The 24,662-nt window shown below is 34.5% G+C and overlaps 1 protein-coding gene and 1 non-coding gene across 3 annotated transcripts; one reads left to right on the top strand and one right to left on the bottom strand.

Moving 5' to 3' along the window:
• Positions 1–14,210: 14,210 nt before the first annotated feature.
• LOC141688345 (small nucleolar RNA R71) lies at positions 14,211–14,317 on the bottom strand. The gene has a single exon (XR_012561792.1). It is a non-coding gene; the product is annotated as a small nucleolar RNA R71 (small nucleolar RNA).
• Positions 14,318–19,866: 5,549 nt separating this feature from the next.
• LOC141686887 (uncharacterized) lies at positions 19,867–23,654 on the top strand. 2 transcript variants are annotated; one of them, XR_012560841.1, is made up of 11 exons: positions 19,867–19,993; positions 20,430–20,576; positions 21,031–21,103; positions 21,187–21,262; positions 21,741–22,171; positions 22,251–22,416; positions 22,500–22,604; positions 22,688–22,760; positions 22,845–22,949; positions 23,033–23,123; positions 23,354–23,654. XR_012560841.1 is itself a non-coding variant. In XM_074491980.1 (7 exons), the coding sequence occupies exons 2-6, from the start codon at positions 22,364–22,366 to the stop codon at positions 23,106–23,108; spliced, it is 309 nt and encodes a 102-aa protein (XP_074348081.1). In that variant the 5' UTR covers positions 21,501–22,171; positions 22,251–22,363; the 3' UTR covers positions 23,109–23,123; positions 23,354–23,654. The 2 variants fall into 2 exon arrangements, 1 of the variants encoding a protein (XP_074348081.1); XM_074491980.1 differs by lacking the exons at positions 19,867–19,993; positions 20,430–20,576; positions 21,031–21,103; positions 21,187–21,262 and having other exon boundaries at positions 21,501–22,171; positions 22,251–22,371; positions 22,845–22,891.
• Positions 23,655–24,662: the final 1,008 nt, after the last annotated feature.

The raw sequence follows: 24,662 nt of genomic DNA, 5'->3' as shown, positions 1-24,662 counted from the left end.
TTGTTTCTCCACTTCATATTTATATTCTTTGAACTTTTCAAAGGCTTCAAACTTGTGTTTCATCAAATACACATATCCGAATCTAGATCTATCATCTATGAAAGTAATGAAGTACGAAAATCCACCCATGACATGCGTAGACATTGGTCCACATACATCTGTGTGTACCAATCCTAGCAAATCTGCAGCCCTCTCTCCATGTCCACTAAATGGAGATTTGGTCATTTTACCCAATAGACAAGACTCGCATGTAGGATATGATTCAAAATCAAAGGGGTCAAGTAACCCTTCCTTATGCAATGTCCGCAGTCTATTTTCACTAATATGACCTAGCCTACAGTGCCATAAATACGTCAGATTTTCATCATCTCGTTTTCTTTTATTAGTTTGTTCAATCTGAAGTAAATCATGCTCTATGTCGCATACATACAGACCATTATTTAAAATTCTACGTCCATAAGGAACATTATCTCTAAGGATAGAACATTCATTATTCTTAATAATAAATGAAAAACCATCCAAATCCAACATAGGGATGGAAACAATATTCCTCACAATAGAGGGAACGTAATAACAATTATTCAAAATAATAGTCTTGCCCGTAGGCATATATAAACTAAATGATCCTACAGATATGGCCGCAACCCTTGCACCATTGCCCATACGTAGAATCACCTCATCCTTTTCAAGAGTCCTACTTCCCTTTAGTCCTAGCAACAAATTGCAAATATGAGAACCACAGGCGGTATCTAATACCCAAGTAGAAATTTGACCTAGTGACATATTAACTTCGATCATGAACATGCCTGAATCAGAAGCGGTAGTCTTACTACCCTTCCTCTTCTTCAATTCTGCAAGGTAAACCTTGCAGTTTCTCTGCCAGTGCCCTAACTTGTTATAGTGAAAGCAAACAGCTAAATTAGGATCAGTCAACTTGTGAGCATCTAGTATGCTCCGGGGTGATAGTGCAGAAGACATGACGAATATAGTAACACATAATAACACTTAGAAAATATTCAATTTCATTTCAAAACACTATATGAATCGGGTCTTTATTCATAAGTTTCTCCCACTAGTTTATCTAATTTATTCAACCCCCTAAGTGAAAATTAAGCATTCATAATGCTAATGGGAATAGGGATCCTACATTCCATCACACAACCTCGGCTGTGGCACGAAACGTCATGTGATGTTCAATAGGCAGACAACTCTTGTCAATTACATCTTATGTTATTCCCTAATATAACTTTAGCCTCTTAAATAATTGAGTCACGGCTGTGGCACGACAAACTCAATATTCTAAGTCAAGTCTAACCCAACATTTCGTACAATTGAATCAGTATCCAACGGCCCACGGCTGTAGCACGTACCGACCTTTAGATTCTAATTCAATGTACACATCTCTATGTAATAGACAAGTATTTCTTATTTCGAAATCAAAGCCCTCGGCTATAGCACGAAACGATAATGATTTAAAAATAAGAACCATTTTCTACCATGTTGGAAGGCTATGACCGACACAAGCCAGTTGTGTGATTGGCCAATTACTACTTGATATTATTTAATTTTAGAGGGATTATATTACGTTACAATCATAATCATATTATAAAGAGATTCTTCCTTTTAAATTAAATATTTCAAATCAATAATCGATAATCAGATGATTCCCAGATCGGGTGGAGCATTGTCAAGAGACGTCACTTAATAACCCTTTCTTACAGATAGAAATCTGTTGTTGACAGAACCATCCTTTCTCTCAATATTAAAAATTCATATTCAATTACGTGTTTCATAAACACAAGAATCTCATGATCGTATTCATAATATTTATATTAAGGTCATGAAACAATTTTACTATACTAGATTGTCTAACAAACGCCTTATGTTGATTTAAGTTCACCTAAATCTATCACCGCATGGTAAACATAGGCATATATCTCATATATAAAATTAAATAAACAACAAGGTAGGCATGTTACATCATGTAGCATATTGGTCTAAGCATTATACATCTCTATGTATCACATGAGGCATTTAAAAGCAATTAAAACGGTCAAAAACAACTTTAAAACACTTCTGTTAGCTAAAAACAGTTCGAAACAATTTCAGAAAATATCATATAATATACCATTAGATGCGTCTCGAAAAGACGAATCCAACGGCACCAAGCACGCCCCGTTCTGAGCAGCCACGCACCCTCACACGCGGGAAGAAGCAAATCCACGCGCTGACATGCGCACACGCGCTGTCAGGCGCGTGTCTGACATCCGCCTACGCGCCCCACACGCTTCAAGCGCCTTAAACCCTAAGCTGACGTCAGCATGACGTTATCTGATGACGTCAGCATGACATCAGCACTGGTTGACCGTTGACCCGCGCGTGTCTGACATGCGCCGCGCGTGACACACGAGCGCGTGTGCCCCACGCGCGCATGTCAGACGCGCGCTCCTCCCCTTCTGTTCCTGACAGCCGCCGCATTCTTCTTGCACGGAATTCCGTGTCGCCGTCCCTGTTCTTTTCTCTTTTCCGTGCCACCATTACACCACAGCAGCAACACATATATATATGTATACTTTAAAAGATTATATATATATATTTAATAACTTATATATTTAATTACGAATTTAATTGAAATAACTTCAAAATTTTATAACAATTAATCCATACATCATAAAATTATGAAAAAAATACCCAGGCGATCTACAACACTTGTAGAACCCAGATCTACAGTCAAAATAATACTGAGAAATAATTTCTAACCAGTCATAATTAATCCATAATATAACTTGTAAAAATCATAATTAATTCATACAAGCACATAAAATTCTGAAATTTTTACCACAGATCTATATGCATACAACCTATGCTTTCATACCATTGTAGGATTTTATCTATCACAGAAGCATGGTAAAACAATTTTACACATATAAAATCCAAATAAAAGCATATAAATCATGATTAAAATCGAGGGTTCGATTTCTAACCTTTAAAAGCGATCCAAGAACCACGAGCGGAGATCCTTAGCAGCTGCTCCTCAAGTGTGAAGCACTCCACCGGTATCCACCAAGAAAACGATGTAATGAATGAGGAGGAGGTGGAGAGAATTAGGGTTTTTGTCAAACTTTGGGTTGAGGCAAAAATAGGGTTTATAATAGTATATTTATAGGCAAAATTTTCAGCTAAAAATTTTCCCATAAAATATTATTATTATTTACCCTTTATTATTCTCACTAATAATTAAAACACCTTTTAATTATTAATCCTTTTTCTAAACTCTTTAGAAATAATTCTCTCACTTGATTTAATTTCTAAAAATTAAATTCTTAATTAATAATATTAAGAACCTTTTCTTAATTAATTTATAATCAATTAAATCTCATTTAATAAATTATTAAATTTTCCAATCAATTATTTATTTCATAAATAAATAATTATCAACCATTATTAATTAATTCCTCCACCATTAAATCATTCTCTTTTATGGTGTGACCCTGTAGGTTCAATATTAAGCCGGTAGTAGAAATAAATAATAATAAAACTATTTTATCATTATTTATATAAATTCTCTAATTCATTAAATATGATTAATTAATTAATCATATTTATTCTACATCGTGAGGGATACTTCTCAGCATATCGCGACTATCCGGATAATACGAATTCACTGCTTAGAATAACAAGAACATATTCAGTGAATAGTTACCGTACAATTAATTCCTTCTACCCTGCAATGTCACGATTAAATACAAGGCATGGAACTTGTGTCAAGCCTATCTTATTTAATCACTTGCTTTCCCATTCACTATGCTTAGTTCTATTTATTGTAAATTAGAAACTCCTTTCTAATTTCAGTCACTCTGGCCAGAGATTCCAGAACTAGCATAAGTGGATCAGCATTGAACATTCTCTTCCTTCACTGGAAGGGGTAGATCATTTATTAATCATACACTATCTTCGTATACAAATTCCTATACCCAGTAGAGCCCTTATAATTGTCCCTGGAGACTAAGAACTAAACCAAAGCATAGTTCAATATACACAAGTTTACTATGATGACCTCAATTCTAAGGATACTTGTACAACTATCACTATATGAACAACTGCTGACACGTGAGTAAACTCCATCAGTTGTTCATCTGTGCGAGTCATGTTCAATGAACTTATTCTATAATAAGCACCTACATACTAGCTATAGTGTCACCACACAAATGTCTATGAGAACAGATATCCTCCATAATGAAGCAAGCATAGTATGTACCGATCTTTGCGGATTATTAATTACTAGTTAGAAATCCTACGACCAGGAACTATTTAAGTTTAGAGTTATCATCTTTTAGGTCTCATTATTATGATCTCATCACAATCCATAAAAAGCTTTACTCTAAACTGTGGTATATCTTATTCAAACACTTAAAATAGATAGAGCCCGTAATAAAAACAAAACAAGTCTTTTATTAATATTAATGAAATCAAAACAAATTACATAAAAGTTATTCCTAAATCCTCATACATGATTGGACTTAGGATATATCGCTTTCACACTATCCAAGTACCATAGATTCTTTCTGTTTCCCTGCACACATCAAAATCAAATCAAGTTAATTTTGGTACCCAAGTTTCCTTGGGTCCTGCCTTGTTAGCTTTCTTTTTCTGTTTCTTAGGCTTTATCTCATTTGACTTGGGGATATCAGATTCTTCCTTAGTTATTTGAGTTGAACCTTTGAAACCATTCATTACAACAGAATTATCATGCATATTTTGATTAACAGGAAATGACATGCTATTAGTAAACATGTTATTCCAGTAAGGCATACTAAATGGCATTTATGGCATACTAAATGCAACATAATAAGGATTAGGTGCAAATGGCATATTAGCAAACTGTGCATTCATATTCGGTGTAGACATAGCATTCATAGGCATAGAGGGCATGACATTTATGTTTGGAAAATGAGGTGGCACAGATATGGAAGTAGGCATGGCAGTTTTGCAATTAACAGACAAATGATTTACACTACCACACTTGACACAGATTTTTCTAGGAGCATATTTATCAGGTGTGTAGTTGTTATGCTTGTTAATTCCTACTTTACCATTTCTATTATTTTTCTTTTTAGCCACTATTTTAACCTCAATCTTTTCCAGTCTGTCACTCAATTGCTTGACAGTCATATGACCAATATTAGCCTTTTTCTCCTTCTTCACTTGTCTGGATTTTCCTGGAACAAAATTCCTGGAAACTGATCCATATTTCTCATTTAACTTGATAAGTTTGGCTTTACTCACAGGTTTGCTCACAGTCGACGGATGAGGATTTATATCACTCGATGGATAACCCTTTTTGTTATTCGATGGATGATCCTCATCATCCATCGAGTCTACATCTGTTAGCAATCGTTCAACCAAATTGGATTCCAGCTTCTCCTTATTCTTCTTCCAGGCTGCATCACAAAAGGACTCAATACCTTGAACTTTGGTGATTTGAGCATGAACATCTCTAGATGTTTTCCATGCCTTAATCACCTCTTGTTCTCATTCAAGCTGCTTCTTCAAGATCTCTTCTTTCTTCAAGGACTCGGTTAATTCATCCTTAGCAATTTTACACTTAATTCTTAATTTTTCAAATTCAATGAACTGAGACTCTAGCACATTATTCCTCTCACTTAAAAACAAATTGTTTTCTTTGATTTTAGCATTTTCCTTAGTAAGAGACTTAAGTATAACACACAAATGATATAATTCTGTAGACATGTCATTTATGGCATCATTACACTCAGCTTTAGATAAATGTGCAAGGTTTGTGGTGATTACCTGATTACTTGAAGAACTTATCTCTGTTTCATCAGACTTGGCCATTAGGGCTAGATTGACATAGCTGACATCCTCATCCTCATCCAGACCATCTGCTGGCCAGTCATTTTCTTGTGTAATGAAAGCCCTTTCCTTTTGTTTGAGCAACTCAAAGTATTTATGTTAATAATCCACAGGCTCAAACTTCTTTTTGATGGAATCTGACTTTCTACACTCACTGGCAAAGTGCCCTGCTAAGTCACATTTGAAACATTTGAATTTTGATTTATCCACCATGTTTCTATTTGGCTTAGCTGCTCCAAAGTTCTTCTTGAACTTGAGCTTGGCAAATCTTCTGGAAAGAAATGCTAGATGTTCATCAATATCTTCCATTTAATCTTGGCTCAAAGAATCTTCATTTTCTGCTACCAGCCCCTTGCCCTTGTTTTCACAGACCTTTGAAGTTGATTCAACAGCTTCCATCTTCATCTCCTTCTCTTTCTCTAACTCAGCAACTAGTGCAATGGATCTTCCTTTCTTCTTTCCTCTCTCCATCCTCTCATCTTGCTCTATTTCAAACTCATAAGTTTTCAGGATGCCATACAGTCTCTCCAAAGTAAAATCCTTGTAATCTTGAGAGTTTCTCAATGAGACTGTCATAGGTTTCCATTCCTTTGGAAGAGATTTAAGGAACTTAAGATTGGAGTCTTTTGTCTGATAGACCCTCCCATGCAACTTCAGAGCATTTAGTAGTTTTTGAAATCTACTAAAAATGTCAGTGAGAGACTCACTATCTTCACTATGAAAGTTCTCATATTGCTGAATTAGCAGTTGCATCTTATTTTCCCTGACTTGTTCAGTGCCATCACAGATAATCTGTATTGTATCCTAAACTTCCAAGGCAGTTTTGCAATTGATGATGTTGTCAAACATATCATCATCAACTTCATTGAACAGAATATTCATGGCCTTCTTATCCTTCCTGACTTGTTCAATATCAGGATCTGACCATTCATGCCTTGGCTTGGGAACTGATGGCTCATTTCCAGTTGTAGCTCTCATTGGTACATGAGGGCCTCTTTCTATACAATCTACATAGGCCTCATCTTGAGAAAGTAAATGAAGATGCATCTTTACCTTCCAGTGATGGTAATTATCTTTGTCCAGAAAAGGAATCTTGACTCCAACATCCTTCTTGTTCATCTTGCTATTTTGTTTTGATCTTTAAACTCTTTGTTTATCAAGAGCTTGCTCTGATACCAATTGTTAGTCCCTAACAATGCAACAAGAACTATAGAAGGGGGTTGAATGGAATTCTTATACCTTTTTCACGAATTATAAAATGTTCTATCTTAATAATATATAAGTGTTTGATTTGCAAAGTGCGGAATAAGAAGTTAGTAAAATCAAAACACAAGTAATTAAAAACACAAGTCTTTAAAAACTTTCTGGTGGATTTGAATGTATCCACCAGAGATATATATTATATCAAGAGAACTCTGTGTAGCAAGATTAGCTCACAGCTGCGTACAAATATGAACAACTAAGTTTACAGAGAAATTATAAGGATGCAGCTTACAATTGTTTCTCTGAAAGATAATGTTCTTGCTTAGTTATTTTTCTATTTGCTACTTCTTGGTTTATATATCACCAAGATTACAAAGTAATAAGACAAGATAATAAAACAAAACCTATCAAGTCTAATACTATGTTGCTTCATTACTCTATTCCAGCATATTTTAATATCTTCTAAATAGCATGGAAATGGCAATGCTTCTTTGTTCTCTAAAACCCAGTTGAATAGGCTTCCACATTCCTTTTGCATACACTCGATGCATGTGACTGTGTTGTCACTGTCAACAAATGTTTGAATTGATTATCCGTCGGGTACATGATCATCTGTCGGGTTGCCTTGTTGATCATTCGTCGAGTGGCATTGTTGTTTATCCGTCGGGTAGCTATCTGGCACTTGACTTTATTTCATTTATGCAGAATTACAAGACATCATCTATGTACAATTAATCAACCTATTCTGCATATCTAATTAAAGTCAACATGACTTGAGTGCTACTACAGAATCTAAACAAGGTGTATGCAGAAATGTGCTACAGACTCAATATTACGCAAGCTACTCACTCGATGGATAATAAGTCATCATCCGTCGGGACTATATTGAGTCATCCGTCGAGACTATAATCCTTATCCGTCGAGTGCTACATTTTTCACTAAGTAAAATCTACTAAGGTGTTTTGTTAATGAAATCATCAAGTTCACAACATATCCACAACATCTCTCACTCTCTATTATTCTCTGAAGCTATTTTCTCACAGGCATTTTATCAAACACTCTATACACACACAACTTTTCACTTAATTTTCACAAAAATGGTACCAAAGGATGTTATCTTTAATGGAGCGAAGTTCGTCCCTAACAACTATATGGCTATTCTCAGCAAGGACGATGCTCCTTCAGATCTTCACTTCATTCAAGATTTTCTTACTCGCAGTGAGATTGAGTATGCTTTGACTCAACCACAAGCACTCTCAGGAACACAAATACTGGAGTTTTGGAGTTCTGGAGTCTATGATAATGGTGGAGAAGATGGGTCTCCAAGCATCATTTTCACAACTGGGGAAGATGAGCACCTGGTTACCCTGTCTACTGTTCGACAAGCTCTACATTTACCAGAAAATTGTACTCTCAGATTAGGGATCCACTTCTACAAAGCATGATGGCCAATCTTGGCTATGAGAAAAGTCTGTCCAAGCTGGGACAACTGAAGAGGCCCTACATCCGAAGGGAGTGGAACTTCTTTTTCGATTACATCGTCGGAACCTTTGCCAACAAATGCTCAAATGTTGATGATATTCCAATTCTGAGTCAGCAAATAGGATATGCACTTTTTAATCAAACTCATTTTGATTATGCTACTACTATTTTGGGTTTTATTGGGGATAGGATGAAAGAGGACCCAAATACTGTTTATTTTGCTAGGTTCTGTCAGCTTATTTACAATTTTTGTTGTTCTGATAAGCCCCAAGCCTTTAGTGACTTGATTCAACCTTTTCAACTTCATAAAAGGGCCTTCACAGACTTGTTATCTGCTAATAATAAGAAAGACATACGAAGACCTCTTCAAATTCCTCTATCTGTAAAACAGTTCTTAGTAAACTCTGACCCCAACATATACATACCCAAATTTCCTGAAGTTGCTACTTCTCAACCTCCACCAACCCAACCTTCCAATACTCAACCACAACCTACTATCAGAACCTACTATCAACCAGCACAATCCTCTCAACCACAACCATCAGCACCTACTATCGAAAGCTCACCTCTCAAATCCAAAACCAAACCAACCTCTGGTACTTCTCAAAAGGTGCCAGTTATAAAATCTGACACATCCTCTAGGCCCAAAACCAAAAGAAATATCTATGTGCCTAAATCACCATCAAGGAGAAGAAGAAGGATGATTCTGAGAGATGAATCTGATGAGGAAGAACAAGTCCAGGTTCCTGCATCAGAAACTGTGACATTAGAAGCTGAAGAGTCAACTCTTTAGAAGGAGAATGAAGCTGAGGGTTCTGGGATTTTGAAAAGGAAAAGACCTTTAAATTCTGATACAGATCATATCACTCCACCATCTAGAAGATCAAGGAAGACTAGAGCAGGTGTGCATATTGCACAAATTCAATTTGAGGATGCTGTAGATGCTGAGAAAGGGGATCAGGAATCTCTGATCTCATCAGAACCTACAGTCATTGAAGCTTTGACAGCTCCACCTCAACCTGAAGACACTGTTCAAGACACAGTGGTCACACCTCCTATCTCTCCATTCAAAGAAACTGCCTCAGTTGGAGGTTCAGGGTTAAGTCCTAAAATTGATATTCACAGGTTGAATATTCCAACTATTTTGTATCTGAAAGCACCACCAGCAAAAGAGGCAACTTCACCTATTTCTCCAATACTAAATGCTGAAATTCCTACTACACCAATTATGGATTTAGAACCTGAAGATCAGAATTTGGAAATAGAAGCTCCAGAATCTCCTACAGTTACACAAACTCTGGTGTTATCAGAAGATGATGAGATTTTATCAAATTCTGGAGACAGTGCTCCAGTCAATGCTCCAATTCTTGGCAAGGAGGCATTGTTTAAATTTGTTGAAGAAGATACTCATGTTCCTTGGGAGGACACTTACAGAGGAGTTGAATGGACAAAGAAGTGGAACGATACTGATTTTATTCCAAGCCCACATGTTCTGTCAGAACATGTTTCAAAAGCTGATGAGTTGCTGATAAATTCTGACTTCAAAACACAACTTAAAGTCACTGCTCTCAGTACTAAAACACTTCAAGGTCAACACTCCAAGACTCATAAAAAGGCTGATAAACTTCTGGAAATAGTTGATAAGATGGACATGATGTACAAACTAGAAAAGAACAGGTTTATCAGACCAATTCAAGAAAAAATGGAAGCTATTGAGCAAGTTCAAATCAAGCAGCAGGCCCATCTGGATGAGGTATTGTAGAATCAAGCCTCTCAACAAATACAGCTCAATGAAATCCAATCTTCAGTGGAACTTCTTCTTTCACTACTTCTGCCAGATGATTCCAAAAAGGGGGAGAAGGTAGTTAAGTCCAAATGCTCACCAATCAAGACACTAAAGAAAAAGGATGATCATGGTGATGACCAGGGAAACTCTGATAAGAGTAGAGGTCAGAGTCAAAGAGAGCAATTGAGCAGGATTCCTTCTCAACAGATAGGTTCTCATCAGAGATTGTCTGGTTCTACTAAAAGGAGGGATAAGGAACGAAAGAAGCCTAAAAATCAGGATGTTCCTTTGTTGATCACAAATTCTGATGATCAAGTTCTGACAACTACTTCTGATGTAATGATTCAAGCTGGAAGCCAAGATTCACAGAAGTTTTTGCAGACTCTGAAGTTTATCGGAAATAAGGCAACCTTCTTTTACAAGGATCCTAAGATTCAAGCCCTAGATGTGGAACTTGTAAAGAAGTTGTTCGTTAAGGATAATCCAGGAGTGGATTTAGAGGAACTTAGAAAAGAAGAAGTAAGGTTTAATGCTGAAAAGTCAAAACTACAGCCTAAAGCTTCTAATACAAAGAAGCCTCCCAAACCTAAGGAGAAAGGTATTGTGATAAAAGAAAGATCTGCCACAGAGATTCCTAGATCAAGTACTAGATCTCAAAGTATTACTGATCCCAAAGATAAGGGAAAAGGAAAAGTTGGGGAGACAGTCAAGAAACAGAAGATGAAGATTCCTCAAATTCTGATGAATCCTGTGTGCAAGATGGTTTAAGTATTTGATGATACTGCTGTTGAAGATGAAACTGTTGAAACTATGAAAAGAAGAAAGATGACAGAAGAATCTAAGACGACCTCTGACACAACTCAAGTTGTTCAGAGTGAAGAAATTTCAGAATAGAAAGCTACAGAAGAATCTGTAAATCCTGAACAAGTCATCAAGACATCAACCTCTGACAGAGCTCAAGTTGATTTGGAACAAAGCTACTCCAGTGGAACCTAAGACCAACTTAATGCTGAATCAACTTGCAACATTTGGGTTAAAAGCCAAGCAAGCTAGAGACAGATCTGGGTTAGGTTCGGACAAAGAAAAGATACAAACAGGAGTAGAAGTTACTCTCAGAGATCCATTCATTTTGACAGACAAACCATATGAAGAAATCGAATAAAAGCACCTTGACAAAGTGTTGTCTGCTCAAATTGTCATGGATACTCATGATGAAGATGAAGTTAAAGAGAAATTGATCCTGTTTCTCAATGATGGTAGAACTTACAGACTAGCAGATTCTGATGTGCTAAAGAAGTCTGTCTATGAGCTTCAACATATTCACTATCTTTTGGAAATAAAATCTGATGTTACAAGAAGATGGTCAGATTATATCTTGAAGGCTATAAGAGATCTTCTCAGAATCTTTGGTACAAAAGCTTCTGAATATATTCTAAAAATCACTGAGGATGATGGAAGAGAAATTCCTATGAGGAAGAATTCTGCTAAGGTAGAAGTACTTTTGAAAGGAACATGCTTATGCTACAATGAATACTCTTCACATCCCAGAGTTATCAGACTTGGAGATGGACTTGAAAGAACATCAATTCCTGCACTCAGAGCAGCCATTTATCAGATTGATGGTAATAAAGATAAAGAACTGATGCAAGTCAAAGCACAGTTAGTTGAAGTTTTGAGAAATGCTGAGGACAACTGGTAACAGACTTTACAAGGAATCACTATGGATTCAGATTGATCCAGTGATATTGGTAAAGCTACATGTACTGTAAGTTGTATTTAGCTGTTTAAAATAATATCTCATTGCATTTGTACTTAAATGCTTTTGACATCATCAAATCTATTAACTTGTATATTTTTCATAATTTACAAGTTGGGGGAGATTGTTAGATATATTTGTGATATCATGTCTAATCTGATTTGTTTAGTTTCAGAACTTATTATCAGAATATCAGAACTTAACTGGAAATCTGAACTTACTGAAGACAAGAAGTTATCAGAACTTAAGGTGTCAGAACTTATATCAAGACTTAAGTGCGGATACACTTCAGGGATGAAAAGCGGCCGATTTACAGGAGAGGATCTGGATTAAACAAGTAAAAATATGCATAAAGAATTGGACAACTATAGGACTGCAGTAGATAATCTCTGATTGATATATTCTAGGAAACAGAATCATTATCATATCAATTGGTAGTTATCTTGTAATTGTGTAATATATAAACAAAGATTAGGGTTTACACTATAGGTGTTATCATTCACGAGAATATTATTCATTGTAACCCTAGAAGCTCTTAGTGATATCTTACATCACTGAGAAAGTAGATTAACCTACTGTAACAGAGTTTGATATATTGAATAAACTTGTTTTCTGTTACATACGTGTGTTCATGATCGAATTAATTGTAGATACTATATTCAACCCCCTTTTATAGTATCATTGAGGCCTAACAGTGTTTTTATAGTGTTTTTACATTTCAGGCATTTGTTAGGATTACAGGTGAATTAGCATTGTCTTGATGTTAATATGGTGTTAGGAGGATGTCTAGAATAAAAGCTCGGGAAAAGACCATCTCAAATCAGCAAGGAAAAGAAGAAGTAAGAAGTTTCTCCAGAGAAACGGCGCGCTCGCGCTGTGATAATGCGCGCCCGCACCCAAAGAGCAGAATGTTAGTGCGCCCGCGCTGGTCAAGCGCGTGGCCGCACTAGGTCGGGAAAATTAAATCCTATTTCTTCTGGAATTTTGATCCGTTGGACTTCTAATCTGCATGGGCTTCTATATAAACATAACTTATGCTCATTTTACATAAGAAGACGTACCAGAGCCTAAGGAGAGGCGTAAGAAGACCGAAGAGCACAATTCAACCAAGGCGAAGAAGATCTAGTTTATACTTGTAATTCTTTGTTTTAAGTTGTAAAAGGCTATTGAATGAAGTATCCAACGAAGATAGAATCCCATGTTTATGTCATATAGTATTCAACTCTCTTTACTCTCTTAGTTAATGTTCTTTAGTTTAATCTCTTAGTTAATGATAGTGATAAGAACCTCAATTTGTTAATCATCTAGCATTGGAAAATTATTATACCATTGTTGCATAGATGCATTGATTAAAGTTAACCTAAACGTGTCCCTGAGGGAACGGACTAGAAATGATTCTATATTACTTGGAAATGTGTATACTTGCGTGAATTTTAGCGCGTGTTTAGTGACTAACAAGTTTTTGGCGCCACTCCCGGGGATCACGGTGTTAATTTTTAGTTTATGTGTTTGTCATCAGTGGTCGTTAAATTTCATTGACTCGGATATTGTTACTTATTTGTTTCCTTGTCTTGTTTCATGTACTCTAGCGAGTGTGTATGCATACGCATTCTCGGACTCGTAAGAGAACTCTGGCTCAAGTTGAGGAAGAAGTTGTAGTAGTTAGAGAGAAAGTTGAAGAAGAGATCTTAGTTGAGAAAAAAAGAAGCACTTGTTGCAATGGGAGAACCAGAAGCGAATCTGAAGGCTTTGATGGACTACTCTCAACCGAAGATCAATGATATTCAGTCTAGCATTATTCGACCAACCATCTCGGCTAATAGTTTTGAGATTAAGTCGAGCATGATTCAGATGATATAGAACTCAGTTCAGTTTGGGGGTTCTCCGACAAAAGACCCCAACATGCACATCAGAGATTTCATCGAGATCTGTGACACTTTCAAGTTCAATAGAGTTTCTGAAGATGTTATTAAGTTGAGGCTTTTCCCATTCTCTCTACGGGATAAAGCTAAGTGTTGGTTACACTCTCTATCACCAGGGTATATCACCAATTGGGAGGATCTTGCTCAAAAGTTTTTAACTAAATTATTTCCTATGGCGAAGACTGCGGCAATCAGAAACGCACTTACTCAATTTGCTCAGCAATCTGGAGAATCTTTGTGTGAGGCTTGGGATCGCTACAAGGAGATGCTTAGAAAGTGTCCTCACCATGGGATGCCTGACTGGATGATCATTAACTGCTTCTATAATGGATTGGGTGCTACTTCTAGACCCATGCTGGATGCAGCATCAGGAGGAGCCTTATGGGCTAAAAGCTATGATGAAGCTTATGAATTGATCGAACTGATGGTTGCGAATGAATACCAGAATCCTTCTCAGAGACTAACTCAGGGCAAGGTAGCGGGAATTCTGAAGTTGGATGCAGCTACTGCTATAGCTGCTCAACTTAAGGCTTTGACGATGAAGGTGGATTCTTTGGGTAATTATGTAGTTCATCAAATCACTAGTGTCTGTGACTTTGTGCTGGTGCCCATGAGACTGATTAATGTGTTATTTCTAGTGAATCAGCTCAGTTCGTGAGCAACTTTCAGAGGTAGCAGCAACCTGTACTAGCCACCTATCATCCCAACAACCGCAATCATCCTAACTTCAGTTGGAGAAACACTCAGAATGCGGTTCAACAGCCTTATCAACATTATCCAACAAAGCAGTACAACCCCCCTGGTTTTCAGCAACCGCAATATGCACCAAGGCAGCAACTCCAGCTACAACATTCTAATGAAAAATCTAAATTGGAGGAGTTGAAGATTTTGTATAAGAGCCAAGCGGTTTCTATCAAGACCTTGGAAAATCAAATTGGACAAATTGCCAATGCCTTGCTGAATCGTCAACCTGGTACACTCCCGAGTGACACTGAAGTACCAGGAAAGAGGGAAGCTAAAGAGCAGGTAAAGGCAATCACATTGAGGTCTGGGAAAGTTGCAAATCCTGAACAATCTCAAGTTTCAGATGAATAAGCTGTGGCTGAAGAAGAAGTATAGAAGGAAGCAGAAGTGGAACCAAGGAAGACTACTGTTGAGCACACTCCTCCTGAGGGTAATACATGGGAGAAATATATCTATCCTCCACCGCCCTTTCCTAAGAGGCTGCAGAAGAAAATGTTGGATAAGCAATTTGAGAAGTTTCTGGAGGTGTTCAAGAAACTTCATATCAACATACCTTTCTCTGAAGCTCTTGAACAGATGCCTAGTTATGCAAAGTTTATGAAAGGTATTCTTTCTTGGAAAGTGAAGCTTGATGACTTAAAGACCTTTTCTCTTACGAAGGAATGTAGTGCTGTGCTGTAACAGAAGTTTCCTCCAAAGCTTAAAGATCCTGGAAGCTTCACTATTCTATGCACTATTGGAAAAGTATCATTTGACAAATGCTTATGTGACTTGGGAGCTAGCATTAATCTGATGCCCTTGTCAATCTTCAAGAAGTTGGACTTACCTGATCCAAAGCCAACTTATCTGACCTTGCAGTTAGCTGATCGTTCTATTACTTACCCACGTGGCATTGTGGAGGATGTTTTGGTCAAGGTGGATAATGTAATATCCGGGATATCGCGTGTAAATATTTTTATCAATAAATGATTATTATATGATTTTTGGTAAGTTACCAGATGATTGGTCTGGATATGTGGATGCTTACTTGTGGTAAAGTATAAGTGTGTTAATTTTATTATGACCAGAATAAAATATAGGTAATTAAGGTATTTTTCGGTAATTTTTGGACTATTATTTAATTTTATATTGATTTATGAATTTATTAATTATTTTCTGAATAATTACAAAATTATTTTATAAAGCCGGGAATCGTCCAACCTCAACCGTTTTTACATTTTTACAACCCGAAAATCTTCCGAAAACTCCTTCCTAACCTAGTCTGGTAATTCCTGACATTTTCCGTGTTTTGACTTTTTCAATCCGGATTACGGTTTGACCTGTGCGCGGCCCGACGCAAGATTTTCGATACGATAATCATTTCGGTGAATCAATAAAACTCGTATTCCCGAAAGACGGGGTATTATTACATTATTTTCGTATAAAGTGTTTTATAAAAAGCCCGGTTTGAATAATTATCCAATACGGGTATCAAATTGGATCATTTTTGCAGTTACTTAGCGGCTAAGTAACTAATTTATTGATCCAAAATGATCCAACATGAACCAATATTCCATAAATATATCTAGCCCTTTTATTATTTCATTGTATTCGTATAATCATAATCGATCAGTAGAAATATAGAATTTACAGAGAAAAACCCTAAAAATGTCGTGTTCTTCATAATCAAATGCACAAACGAAGGCGTTATCGAACTCCAATTCAAGCGTGCCATATATCAAAACGAAGCTCTCGAAAAGTTCTTTCTAAATCAATCAACCATTTTAGTGCAGAAGTCAAGGTGATTTTCTTATTTAATTATTTTAATTTGAATTATTTAGTAATTTAAATATGAATTTTTGTTCTTGATGTTGTTTGTGTGATCTTCCTGCTCATTTTGGTATATTATATGACTAATTTGGAGTTCAATAACATGTCCAAATTGATGTTTGATTCTCGGATTGTTAAATAAGTGTTTAAACCATTTGAATGTTCTTAATTAAATTTGGGAGCTTTTGATCTATTGATTCTGGGTTGAAATTGAAAGCACCATCCTATAGATCGTTTCATTTCCAATCAAATTATGTAAGCAAATCAGATATTGGAGGCCGGAATTGAGTCGCCGAAAAACCTCGAACCCAGCCGGTTTTCATGGCGGATTTAGCCAGAATCGGAGTTATATGAGTGTTTGTGATCTTTTAAAGTATTGTTAATGATGTTGTAGTAGTTTAAAATGTATTGGCATCAAGAAATCAGCTGGAAACGGAAGGGTGAGGCCGGGGACGGCGTTGCCGGAAAACAGGGTCGCCGGATTCTGCCAATTTTCTGGCTGATCTCAGCTACCCAATTATGCGACTCGTCGACCCGCCTTCCCGACCCGGTTTCAATCCAGATTCTCCTAAATCAATTCTTAAAAATATGTTAGCGCATATTTCTTTTTAAAATAATTTTAAAAAGAAACACTTTTTGCATCAGTTGAATATAGAACCGACGCTTAAACATACTTTAAGCATCGGTTGTAACTTTAACCGACGCCTTAAGGCATTTGTGCATGATCTGTTGCGTCGGTCTTTTATACAACCGACGCTTTTGACAATCTGTAGCGTCGGGTTTTAAAACGCCGACGCCTAAAATCTTATACAACGTCGGTCTTTATAATGCCGATGATATAGCTTCTACGTACAACATCATCATTTAAAATACCGACGCTATAGGTTTGGTTTAAAGCGTCGGCTTGTAAATACCGACGCTACAAATTTGGTTTGAAGCGTCGACGTTTAATTGCCGACGCTGTAGATTTGGTTTAAAGCATCGTCTTTTGAATGCCGACGCTATAGGTTGTGATTTTTTTTAAATAATTTTAACAAAAAATTTAAATAATAGTAGGAAATTATTAAAATCATTAAAAATAGTAGGAAATTAAATATATAGGATATACTGAACTTTAAATTCTTTTAAAATATAAAAGAAATTAAATAAAATAATTTTATAATTACAAAAGAATTGATATTTCACTGAAAAATTCTAATAATTGAATTAACTAATTAATTTAAATGTTAATAATTAGTAGATTTGAAATGTTATTTTTCAAATTTTAAAAATTAATTGAAATTTTAATTTTATATAAAAAAACTTAGGTGTTAAGAGTGGATAGTGCATGCACTAATGCAAATACTCCATAATAAGTGTATTTTTTGAAAAAAATCTTCCATATTAAATTTTTTTAAATAACATGAATCAAAATTTTTATTTTTATCTACATTAGTTATAATATATTTTGATTTGAAAAATAAATACAAAATTATTACTAAGCGAGTATAATATACAAAAAAAAACGTTGATATTTATCGAATAAGCAAAATAAATAACAATAATGACAATTAATCATATAATTGTATAGAGAATAGATATTTACAAGTATTGTGCGATAAATAAGCTCCAAGGGATCTAGTATTTGAAAAATATTTTGAAAAATAAAATTGAAAATAACTAACGTATCGCAAAGAAACTAATAAATAATATTTATAAAAGAAGAAACAATACAATTTTGGTTGGTAGTCGGTTTGGTCATATTTATTATATTTAAAATAAAACACATATCTGCATATTATATTTGAAATAGAAAAAAAAAATAGAACACTTGTGTGCATATTATATTTGAAATAGAAAACAATTTTTATTTGAAATAGAAATCAATCTAAAATTTAACACATATATGCATATTATATTTGAAATAGAAAATAATTTTTATTTGAAATAGAAAACAGTTTAAAATAGAACATATATGTATATATTAAATTTGAAATAGAGAACAATTTAAAATAGAACATCTCCTTCTATATATTAAAGGGAAACATGGGCAAATTGCTGTAAAATTACTAGTTTACCCTTTTATTTTCAAAAATTACAAAAGTGACACTCTATATATAATTTAAGCTAAAATTAGGAAATTGTGTATACAAAGAGATAGCTAAAATTAGGAAATTATGTATACAAGGAGATTCGAACCCATAACCTTATGTTGTCAAAATACATATCACTACCATTATTCTACATGTCTCATTGATTCCTTTTTAAAAATCTTATTAGATAAACCAGATCACCTCTTTCAATCATAATCCTTTTTCATTATTTTAACTTTAGAGTAAATAAAATGTTGCTTTACATTATTTAATTAATGTTATTTTTTTAATTTTCGTAGTTTAACTTATATTATATCTCCCTCTATATATTAAAAGAGGATTATGGATAAATTTAGACATTTTAATAGTGGTAAAAATACAATGTTGCCCTTTTATGTTGGAAAATTATAAAATGTCATTTCTCACACAATTTTTGTTAAAAATAGGTATATTGTTGTATCTACTAAACCCCAAATCTCCTACTCAAAAATTTTATGTCACTACCATTGTACTACATATATTCTTGAGTTTACATTAAAATTTTTATTAGATGAGCTACATCCTTTTTTTTAACAAATTCTTTTTTATTAATTTAATTTTTGAGTAAGTAAAATATTAGTTTATATTATTTACGGGTCTCCTTTTTATTTAGTTTTTGTAGTTTTATTATAAAATTTTAAAACTGTCACCACTTCATATTTTTTTCACTCACTTCACATTTAAAAATTCTCTTAGTCAACCCCGATACTTTATATATATATTTTATTAAATTTTTTTTATAAAAATAGTATTTTAAAAAATAATAATAATTTTCAAATAATCTATAATTTTATTATTCAATTTTTTTACATTATGATATAATATATATTTTTAATTTGTCATTCATTTACATTATAAATAAATTTTAATATAATTTGATATTAAAAATATTAGATATAATCAATGTTTTTATATAACGGATCAGTAGACTTTTTTTAAAAAAAAAATACTAAAAATGTAAAATTGTTTTTTTAAATTATTCCCTACATCTCCTGCATCCCCGCGAGAATCCCGATCCGGCGGGGACGGCGGGGATCGGTGATAAAAAAAATTTTCTTTTAGGATTCAAAGAAAAGAAAGTAAGACAATTCAATGAAAAGTTAAAATAATCATTTATCGTATTTAAAAATTATTTTTGTATAGACGGCCGTTAAGCGAGACAAAAAATCAATACCACGGAGAGATACAGACACCCAAACCGACACACCCAGTTATTCCTATTCCTCGATACCCTATTCTGTTGCGAATTCGATACCCTATCCAATAGGACCGAGGCGATCACTCATTAAAATAGAACGAACTTCAGGTAAATTTACAATACAGAGTCGTATGTATCTATGTATCTAGATATACAATTTGACTGCAAACTATTTGATAAAAGTCTCGTGAGAAAAAAAAATCTGAATTTGAGATTCAAGGAAGTGTCTTGGTATGTATCTTGGTATATTAGTTGTAAATAGGAAAAAAACTGAGTTAAAGATTTGATCAGGAATCAAGACAGACAGTACTCTGGCTGTACTAAATGACTGTAATGTCTAGTATGCTTCTTTGTTTTATAGTCTTGGACACATTCGACAGTGAGCTTTGTTCGAATATTTTAATATAAAATAAGCTATTTTCTAGGTTATATTAAAATAAGCTATTTTCTAGGTTATATTTTTATATTTTTTATTAACTTGGCTACTGTTATCAAGAAAGTGTTACTTAACCTTCTTTTTTTTTGCTTCTGGTATTTGATGCAGCTATTTTATAAAGCTTTTAGTTGAGAAGAAGTATACTTTGCCATATCGTGTCCTTGATGCCTTAGTTGAACATTTTATGGCCTTCCTTAATGATGAAAGGACAATGCCTGTGATCTGGCATCAATCACTTCTTGCCCTCGTGCAAAGGTTGATTCCATATTCTAATGGTGTTGTGATTTATTTCATATTCCTGTGCCGTGATTTACTTTCTTAAGTGCCCAAAAGTGCCAAAGCTAAGTTCTGCACTAGCTAGCCATATAATCAATTAGTATGTTTTTTGCTGAAATTAGTTTAATATTTGAAATACTAACTGCACTTGAAGTAATGCATTGATGTCATGCTCATTCATATATCAACAAGCTTTACTCTCTCACTTTTGCTGTGTGTCTACTGTTAGTGACATTTTGTTCATAAACAAATCAGGATTTGAGTTGTCCAATGCCTCTCAGCCGTAACTAATGCAAAATAATGTTATGCAGGCTTAAGATTAGTTATTGTTTAACTTACTTTCATCATAATATGTTTGCCCTTGTTCTCCCTTTAATATCATTGTAGTAGTTTTACTTTTGTTTTATGTGTTTGCTTACAACCGTCATTACAGGTATAAAAATGAGTTGGTGAAAGAAGACAAACTCAACCTTAACACTCTTGTAGAAAGACAATGGCATAGATTAGTAAGGATAGTAACTTTTGCAACTTTTCTATGAATTTCTTCTAAACATGAAATTGCAAGTAATTGTATTTTGTTTAAATACAGGTTACTCCTGAAATATGTAGGGAGCTGAAGAACAGTCGGAATCGTGGAGAGAAAGAGGATGACCTTATGTCAATATATATCCTTTTGTTTTTGCAGAATAATACTCCTTAAGTTCTCATATCTAGATTGTTCTCGTGTTCTCGACAAATTAAAATCTTAATCTAAATGTTTAATTGGTAGTCAAGGTTACTAATAGAAGTAATGGGGAAATATGTATATGTATAAGCTATGTTTTAGTCAGTAAAAAATTGAACAGGCACTTCGTATCTGCTTTTAACTTTTTCTGTCTAGAAGTCTTTGCTGGATTGCTATCTGTTGATTAGGTGAGATAATTTTGTAAATATAATAAAGCCAAAGAGCTCTAATTTTCATTGGCTCTATTATCTTCACTAGAAATGTTACCATGTATACTACCTGTAGACCCAATTTGCTGTACCGTTAAATTAAGTAAGCATACATGTTCTACAAGTTGTTCCCTGTTAGTTAGATTATCCTTTGTATTTTAGGCATAGATACCACAAACATAAATTCATACTTCCTTAACTTATTCTCACCTTCTCCTGCTTATGTGATTAACAAAACAATTGAAGAAGATAGGTTTGATATTCCAGAGGTGCCAATAGAGGAGGATTGAATAAGCCTGCACTATTTCTCACCAGCCAGGTTAGACCTATACACCCAGTGACAGATACACATGCATATTGAATATTGTGTTGTATTAATGTCCAGGTGTCAAAAAAAGTTGAAAGTAACGGTTCAGGGACTCCTATAAAGAAAACCACACCATTGTTTAATGATGACATACACTCAAGTGAGCATTGTCCATCTCTACGTTTCTTGTTTAATAAGAGGCCTCCCACTAAAAAAGTGAGGTCTTTAAGTATGAAGAAAATGGAGAGGATCCAATATACATCACGCCTGAAGATGTTGATCAGTTTTTGAAAATGAGTTGGTTAAACATATCCGTTTTGGAAATATTTCTAAAGTAAGACCAAGCTTTTTCTTCCTTAATTACTGTAAAATCTATCAACACACATGCCTATTGTGATAAGTAATTTTTGTAGGTACGTTAGCACTTTGTGCAAGGATACATTTGGATTCATGTTGCCATCTTGATTAGTCATAACACATAATCGTGACTATCAACGTCAACGGGAAGCAGCTGATTATATGGCAAATGCTTTGGTAGAAAATAAAAAAACCTTTTATCCTAGCACCATATATTCAAGAGTACGAACAAAATAAGTCTCTATCACTAATTTTATTACTAGTGTAATCCAAAATATTTATTACATATGTTTGTATCATTGTAGCAACCATTGGATATTGCTTCTGTTTTGTCTCAAGGAAAGTGCTATATATGTGTTTGATCCATCGAAACAAGAACGGAAAATACGTTTGGCAAAACCTGCCCTGACGTAAGTTAAATATGAATTTTAGTTTTGCATAATGTATTGTTCTAATTTCATAATAAATGTGAATATGTATGCTTAATTCACAGGGCGTATAAATTATACGTAAGAGAAGGTGGATTAATGAATAATAGAAAAGAATTTCTCTGGCATCATTCTGAGGTTCAAGTATTAATTGTTTACATATTTGATTTTTTTTTTGTTTTTTTATACATAACTTGAAAAATGATGTTGCTTTATGCGCAGTATCCTCGACAAGAAGGAGGCACGGAGTGTGGTTTTTTCGTTATGAGGTACATGCACGACATAATCATGCTTTCTCAAAAAAATTCCATTATAAATTGAAAAGTGGTAAGAAAAATAATCTCCACATTGTTTTACAAATATTGATCAAATAGAGAATTTTTTAATACTTTGTCTTTCATATTTTGAAGGGTCTTGGTTCAAGGAACTATACCAAAAAGGAAATTAAAGAGATACGAGAGCTTTGGGCACAATTTTTTACTTTAGAATGTTTCTAGCAAGGTAATTTCTTTTAAACTTTTAGATCCTCCATTTGTGCTATAAGTACTTGATAGAAGCATATAACCATTTTATAATTGGATGTGTTGTTGATTTTATTTGTTTACAATATGTGTGAAGAAGCATAAAAGCATTTCTTACCTTGCTATTTCAAACATTTAACTGAAATATAGAATCTTCGTGTTGGTTATAATTTGCATGATTGTGAATTTATTTTTTATTGAACATTTCAGAGAAAAATGAGAACGGATGGTCAAGCATTTAAAAGCATCTCATGTTCGTGTCAAAAGACAATATGTAGTTTTGCTATCTCGATTTACAGAAAAAAAAGGGGGACTTGGAGATTTTGAAGTACTTGTTAGGGGAGACACATTATGTGTTATTTTATCTGTAAGGTAAACATAATAGAAAGAGTTGGATGGTATTTGTAATTCAATATATACTTTTCTTCCAAGATTGGTATATTTAAATTTTCTAAATTTATTGTAATATATAATTTTTAAGTTGTACAATTTAATTTTTTGTTGTACTGTACTTTTGGGATTTTAGTATTAATTGTATTATGAAACAGGTTTATAGAAAATATATAAAATATCAATAGAAAACAGGAAAAAATCTATTTTTCAGTGACAAAAAGCGTCGGCATTCTATCTAACCGACGCTATTGATGAGAAGCAAGTGTGTCGACATTTCTGCTAACTGATGCATTTGGTGAGAAGCAATAGCGTCGGTTAACAAACAGGTGAACCAGCGCAACAGGTGACAAGCAAGTGCATCGGCATTTTAGTGAACCAAGGCAACAAGTTAGAACCAATAGCGTCGGCATTGGATATAACCGACGTAATTAATCAAACCAAAAGCGTCGGCATTTTGTCCAACCGACGCATTGCAAGGCGACAAATAGTGTCGGTTATATCTATAACACCGACGCTATAAGTCAACCTACAGCGTCGGTTGATTAACTTATGACGTGTGTCTTTTAACTGACGCAATTAATGTTTCTGTGTCGCTCGTTCAACCGACGCTGTAGGTCCATACCTATAGCGTCTCCCACACTTACTTCGCCACTTGACCGACGCCTTAGTGCTATTTAAACCGACGCTAAAAGTCCAGTCTGCACTAGTGAAGAACATTTTGACCCTGAATCTTCTTTGAAAAAATATTTTAATTGAATATCTGACATGCTACGTGTTATATATGATCTGATTGATGTATAATATGACTGTATGTGCATTGTTTGATGGTTTTGCTCATAACTTTCCGTCCGTAAATCGGATTTGGGTAAAACGAAGGGTAGATAAAGCTTATGACGTCTATATGATGATTAGAATAATATGAGATTTAATATTGAAATATACTTGTGATGCCTAGCAGAGTAAGCGAGACATAGAAAAGAAAGTCTGTGTTCAGTAAATAGAACTGAAGCGTAGGAAAAGAAAGCAAGTGATTGCGAGTCATCTATGACAAGGCAAGTACTTCTGAACCTTCTTCAAGATATATTGCAAATATTTTCAAATTTTCTCATAACATGTTGCTAGTATT

Source organism: Apium graveolens, chromosome 9 (assembly GCF_009905375.1).
Source record: "Apium graveolens cultivar Ventura chromosome 9, ASM990537v1, whole genome shotgun sequence".
Taxonomy (NCBI): Eukaryota; Viridiplantae; Streptophyta; class Magnoliopsida; order Apiales; family Apiaceae; genus Apium; species Apium graveolens.
This window is presented reverse-complemented; position numbering and strand designations above follow the sequence as displayed.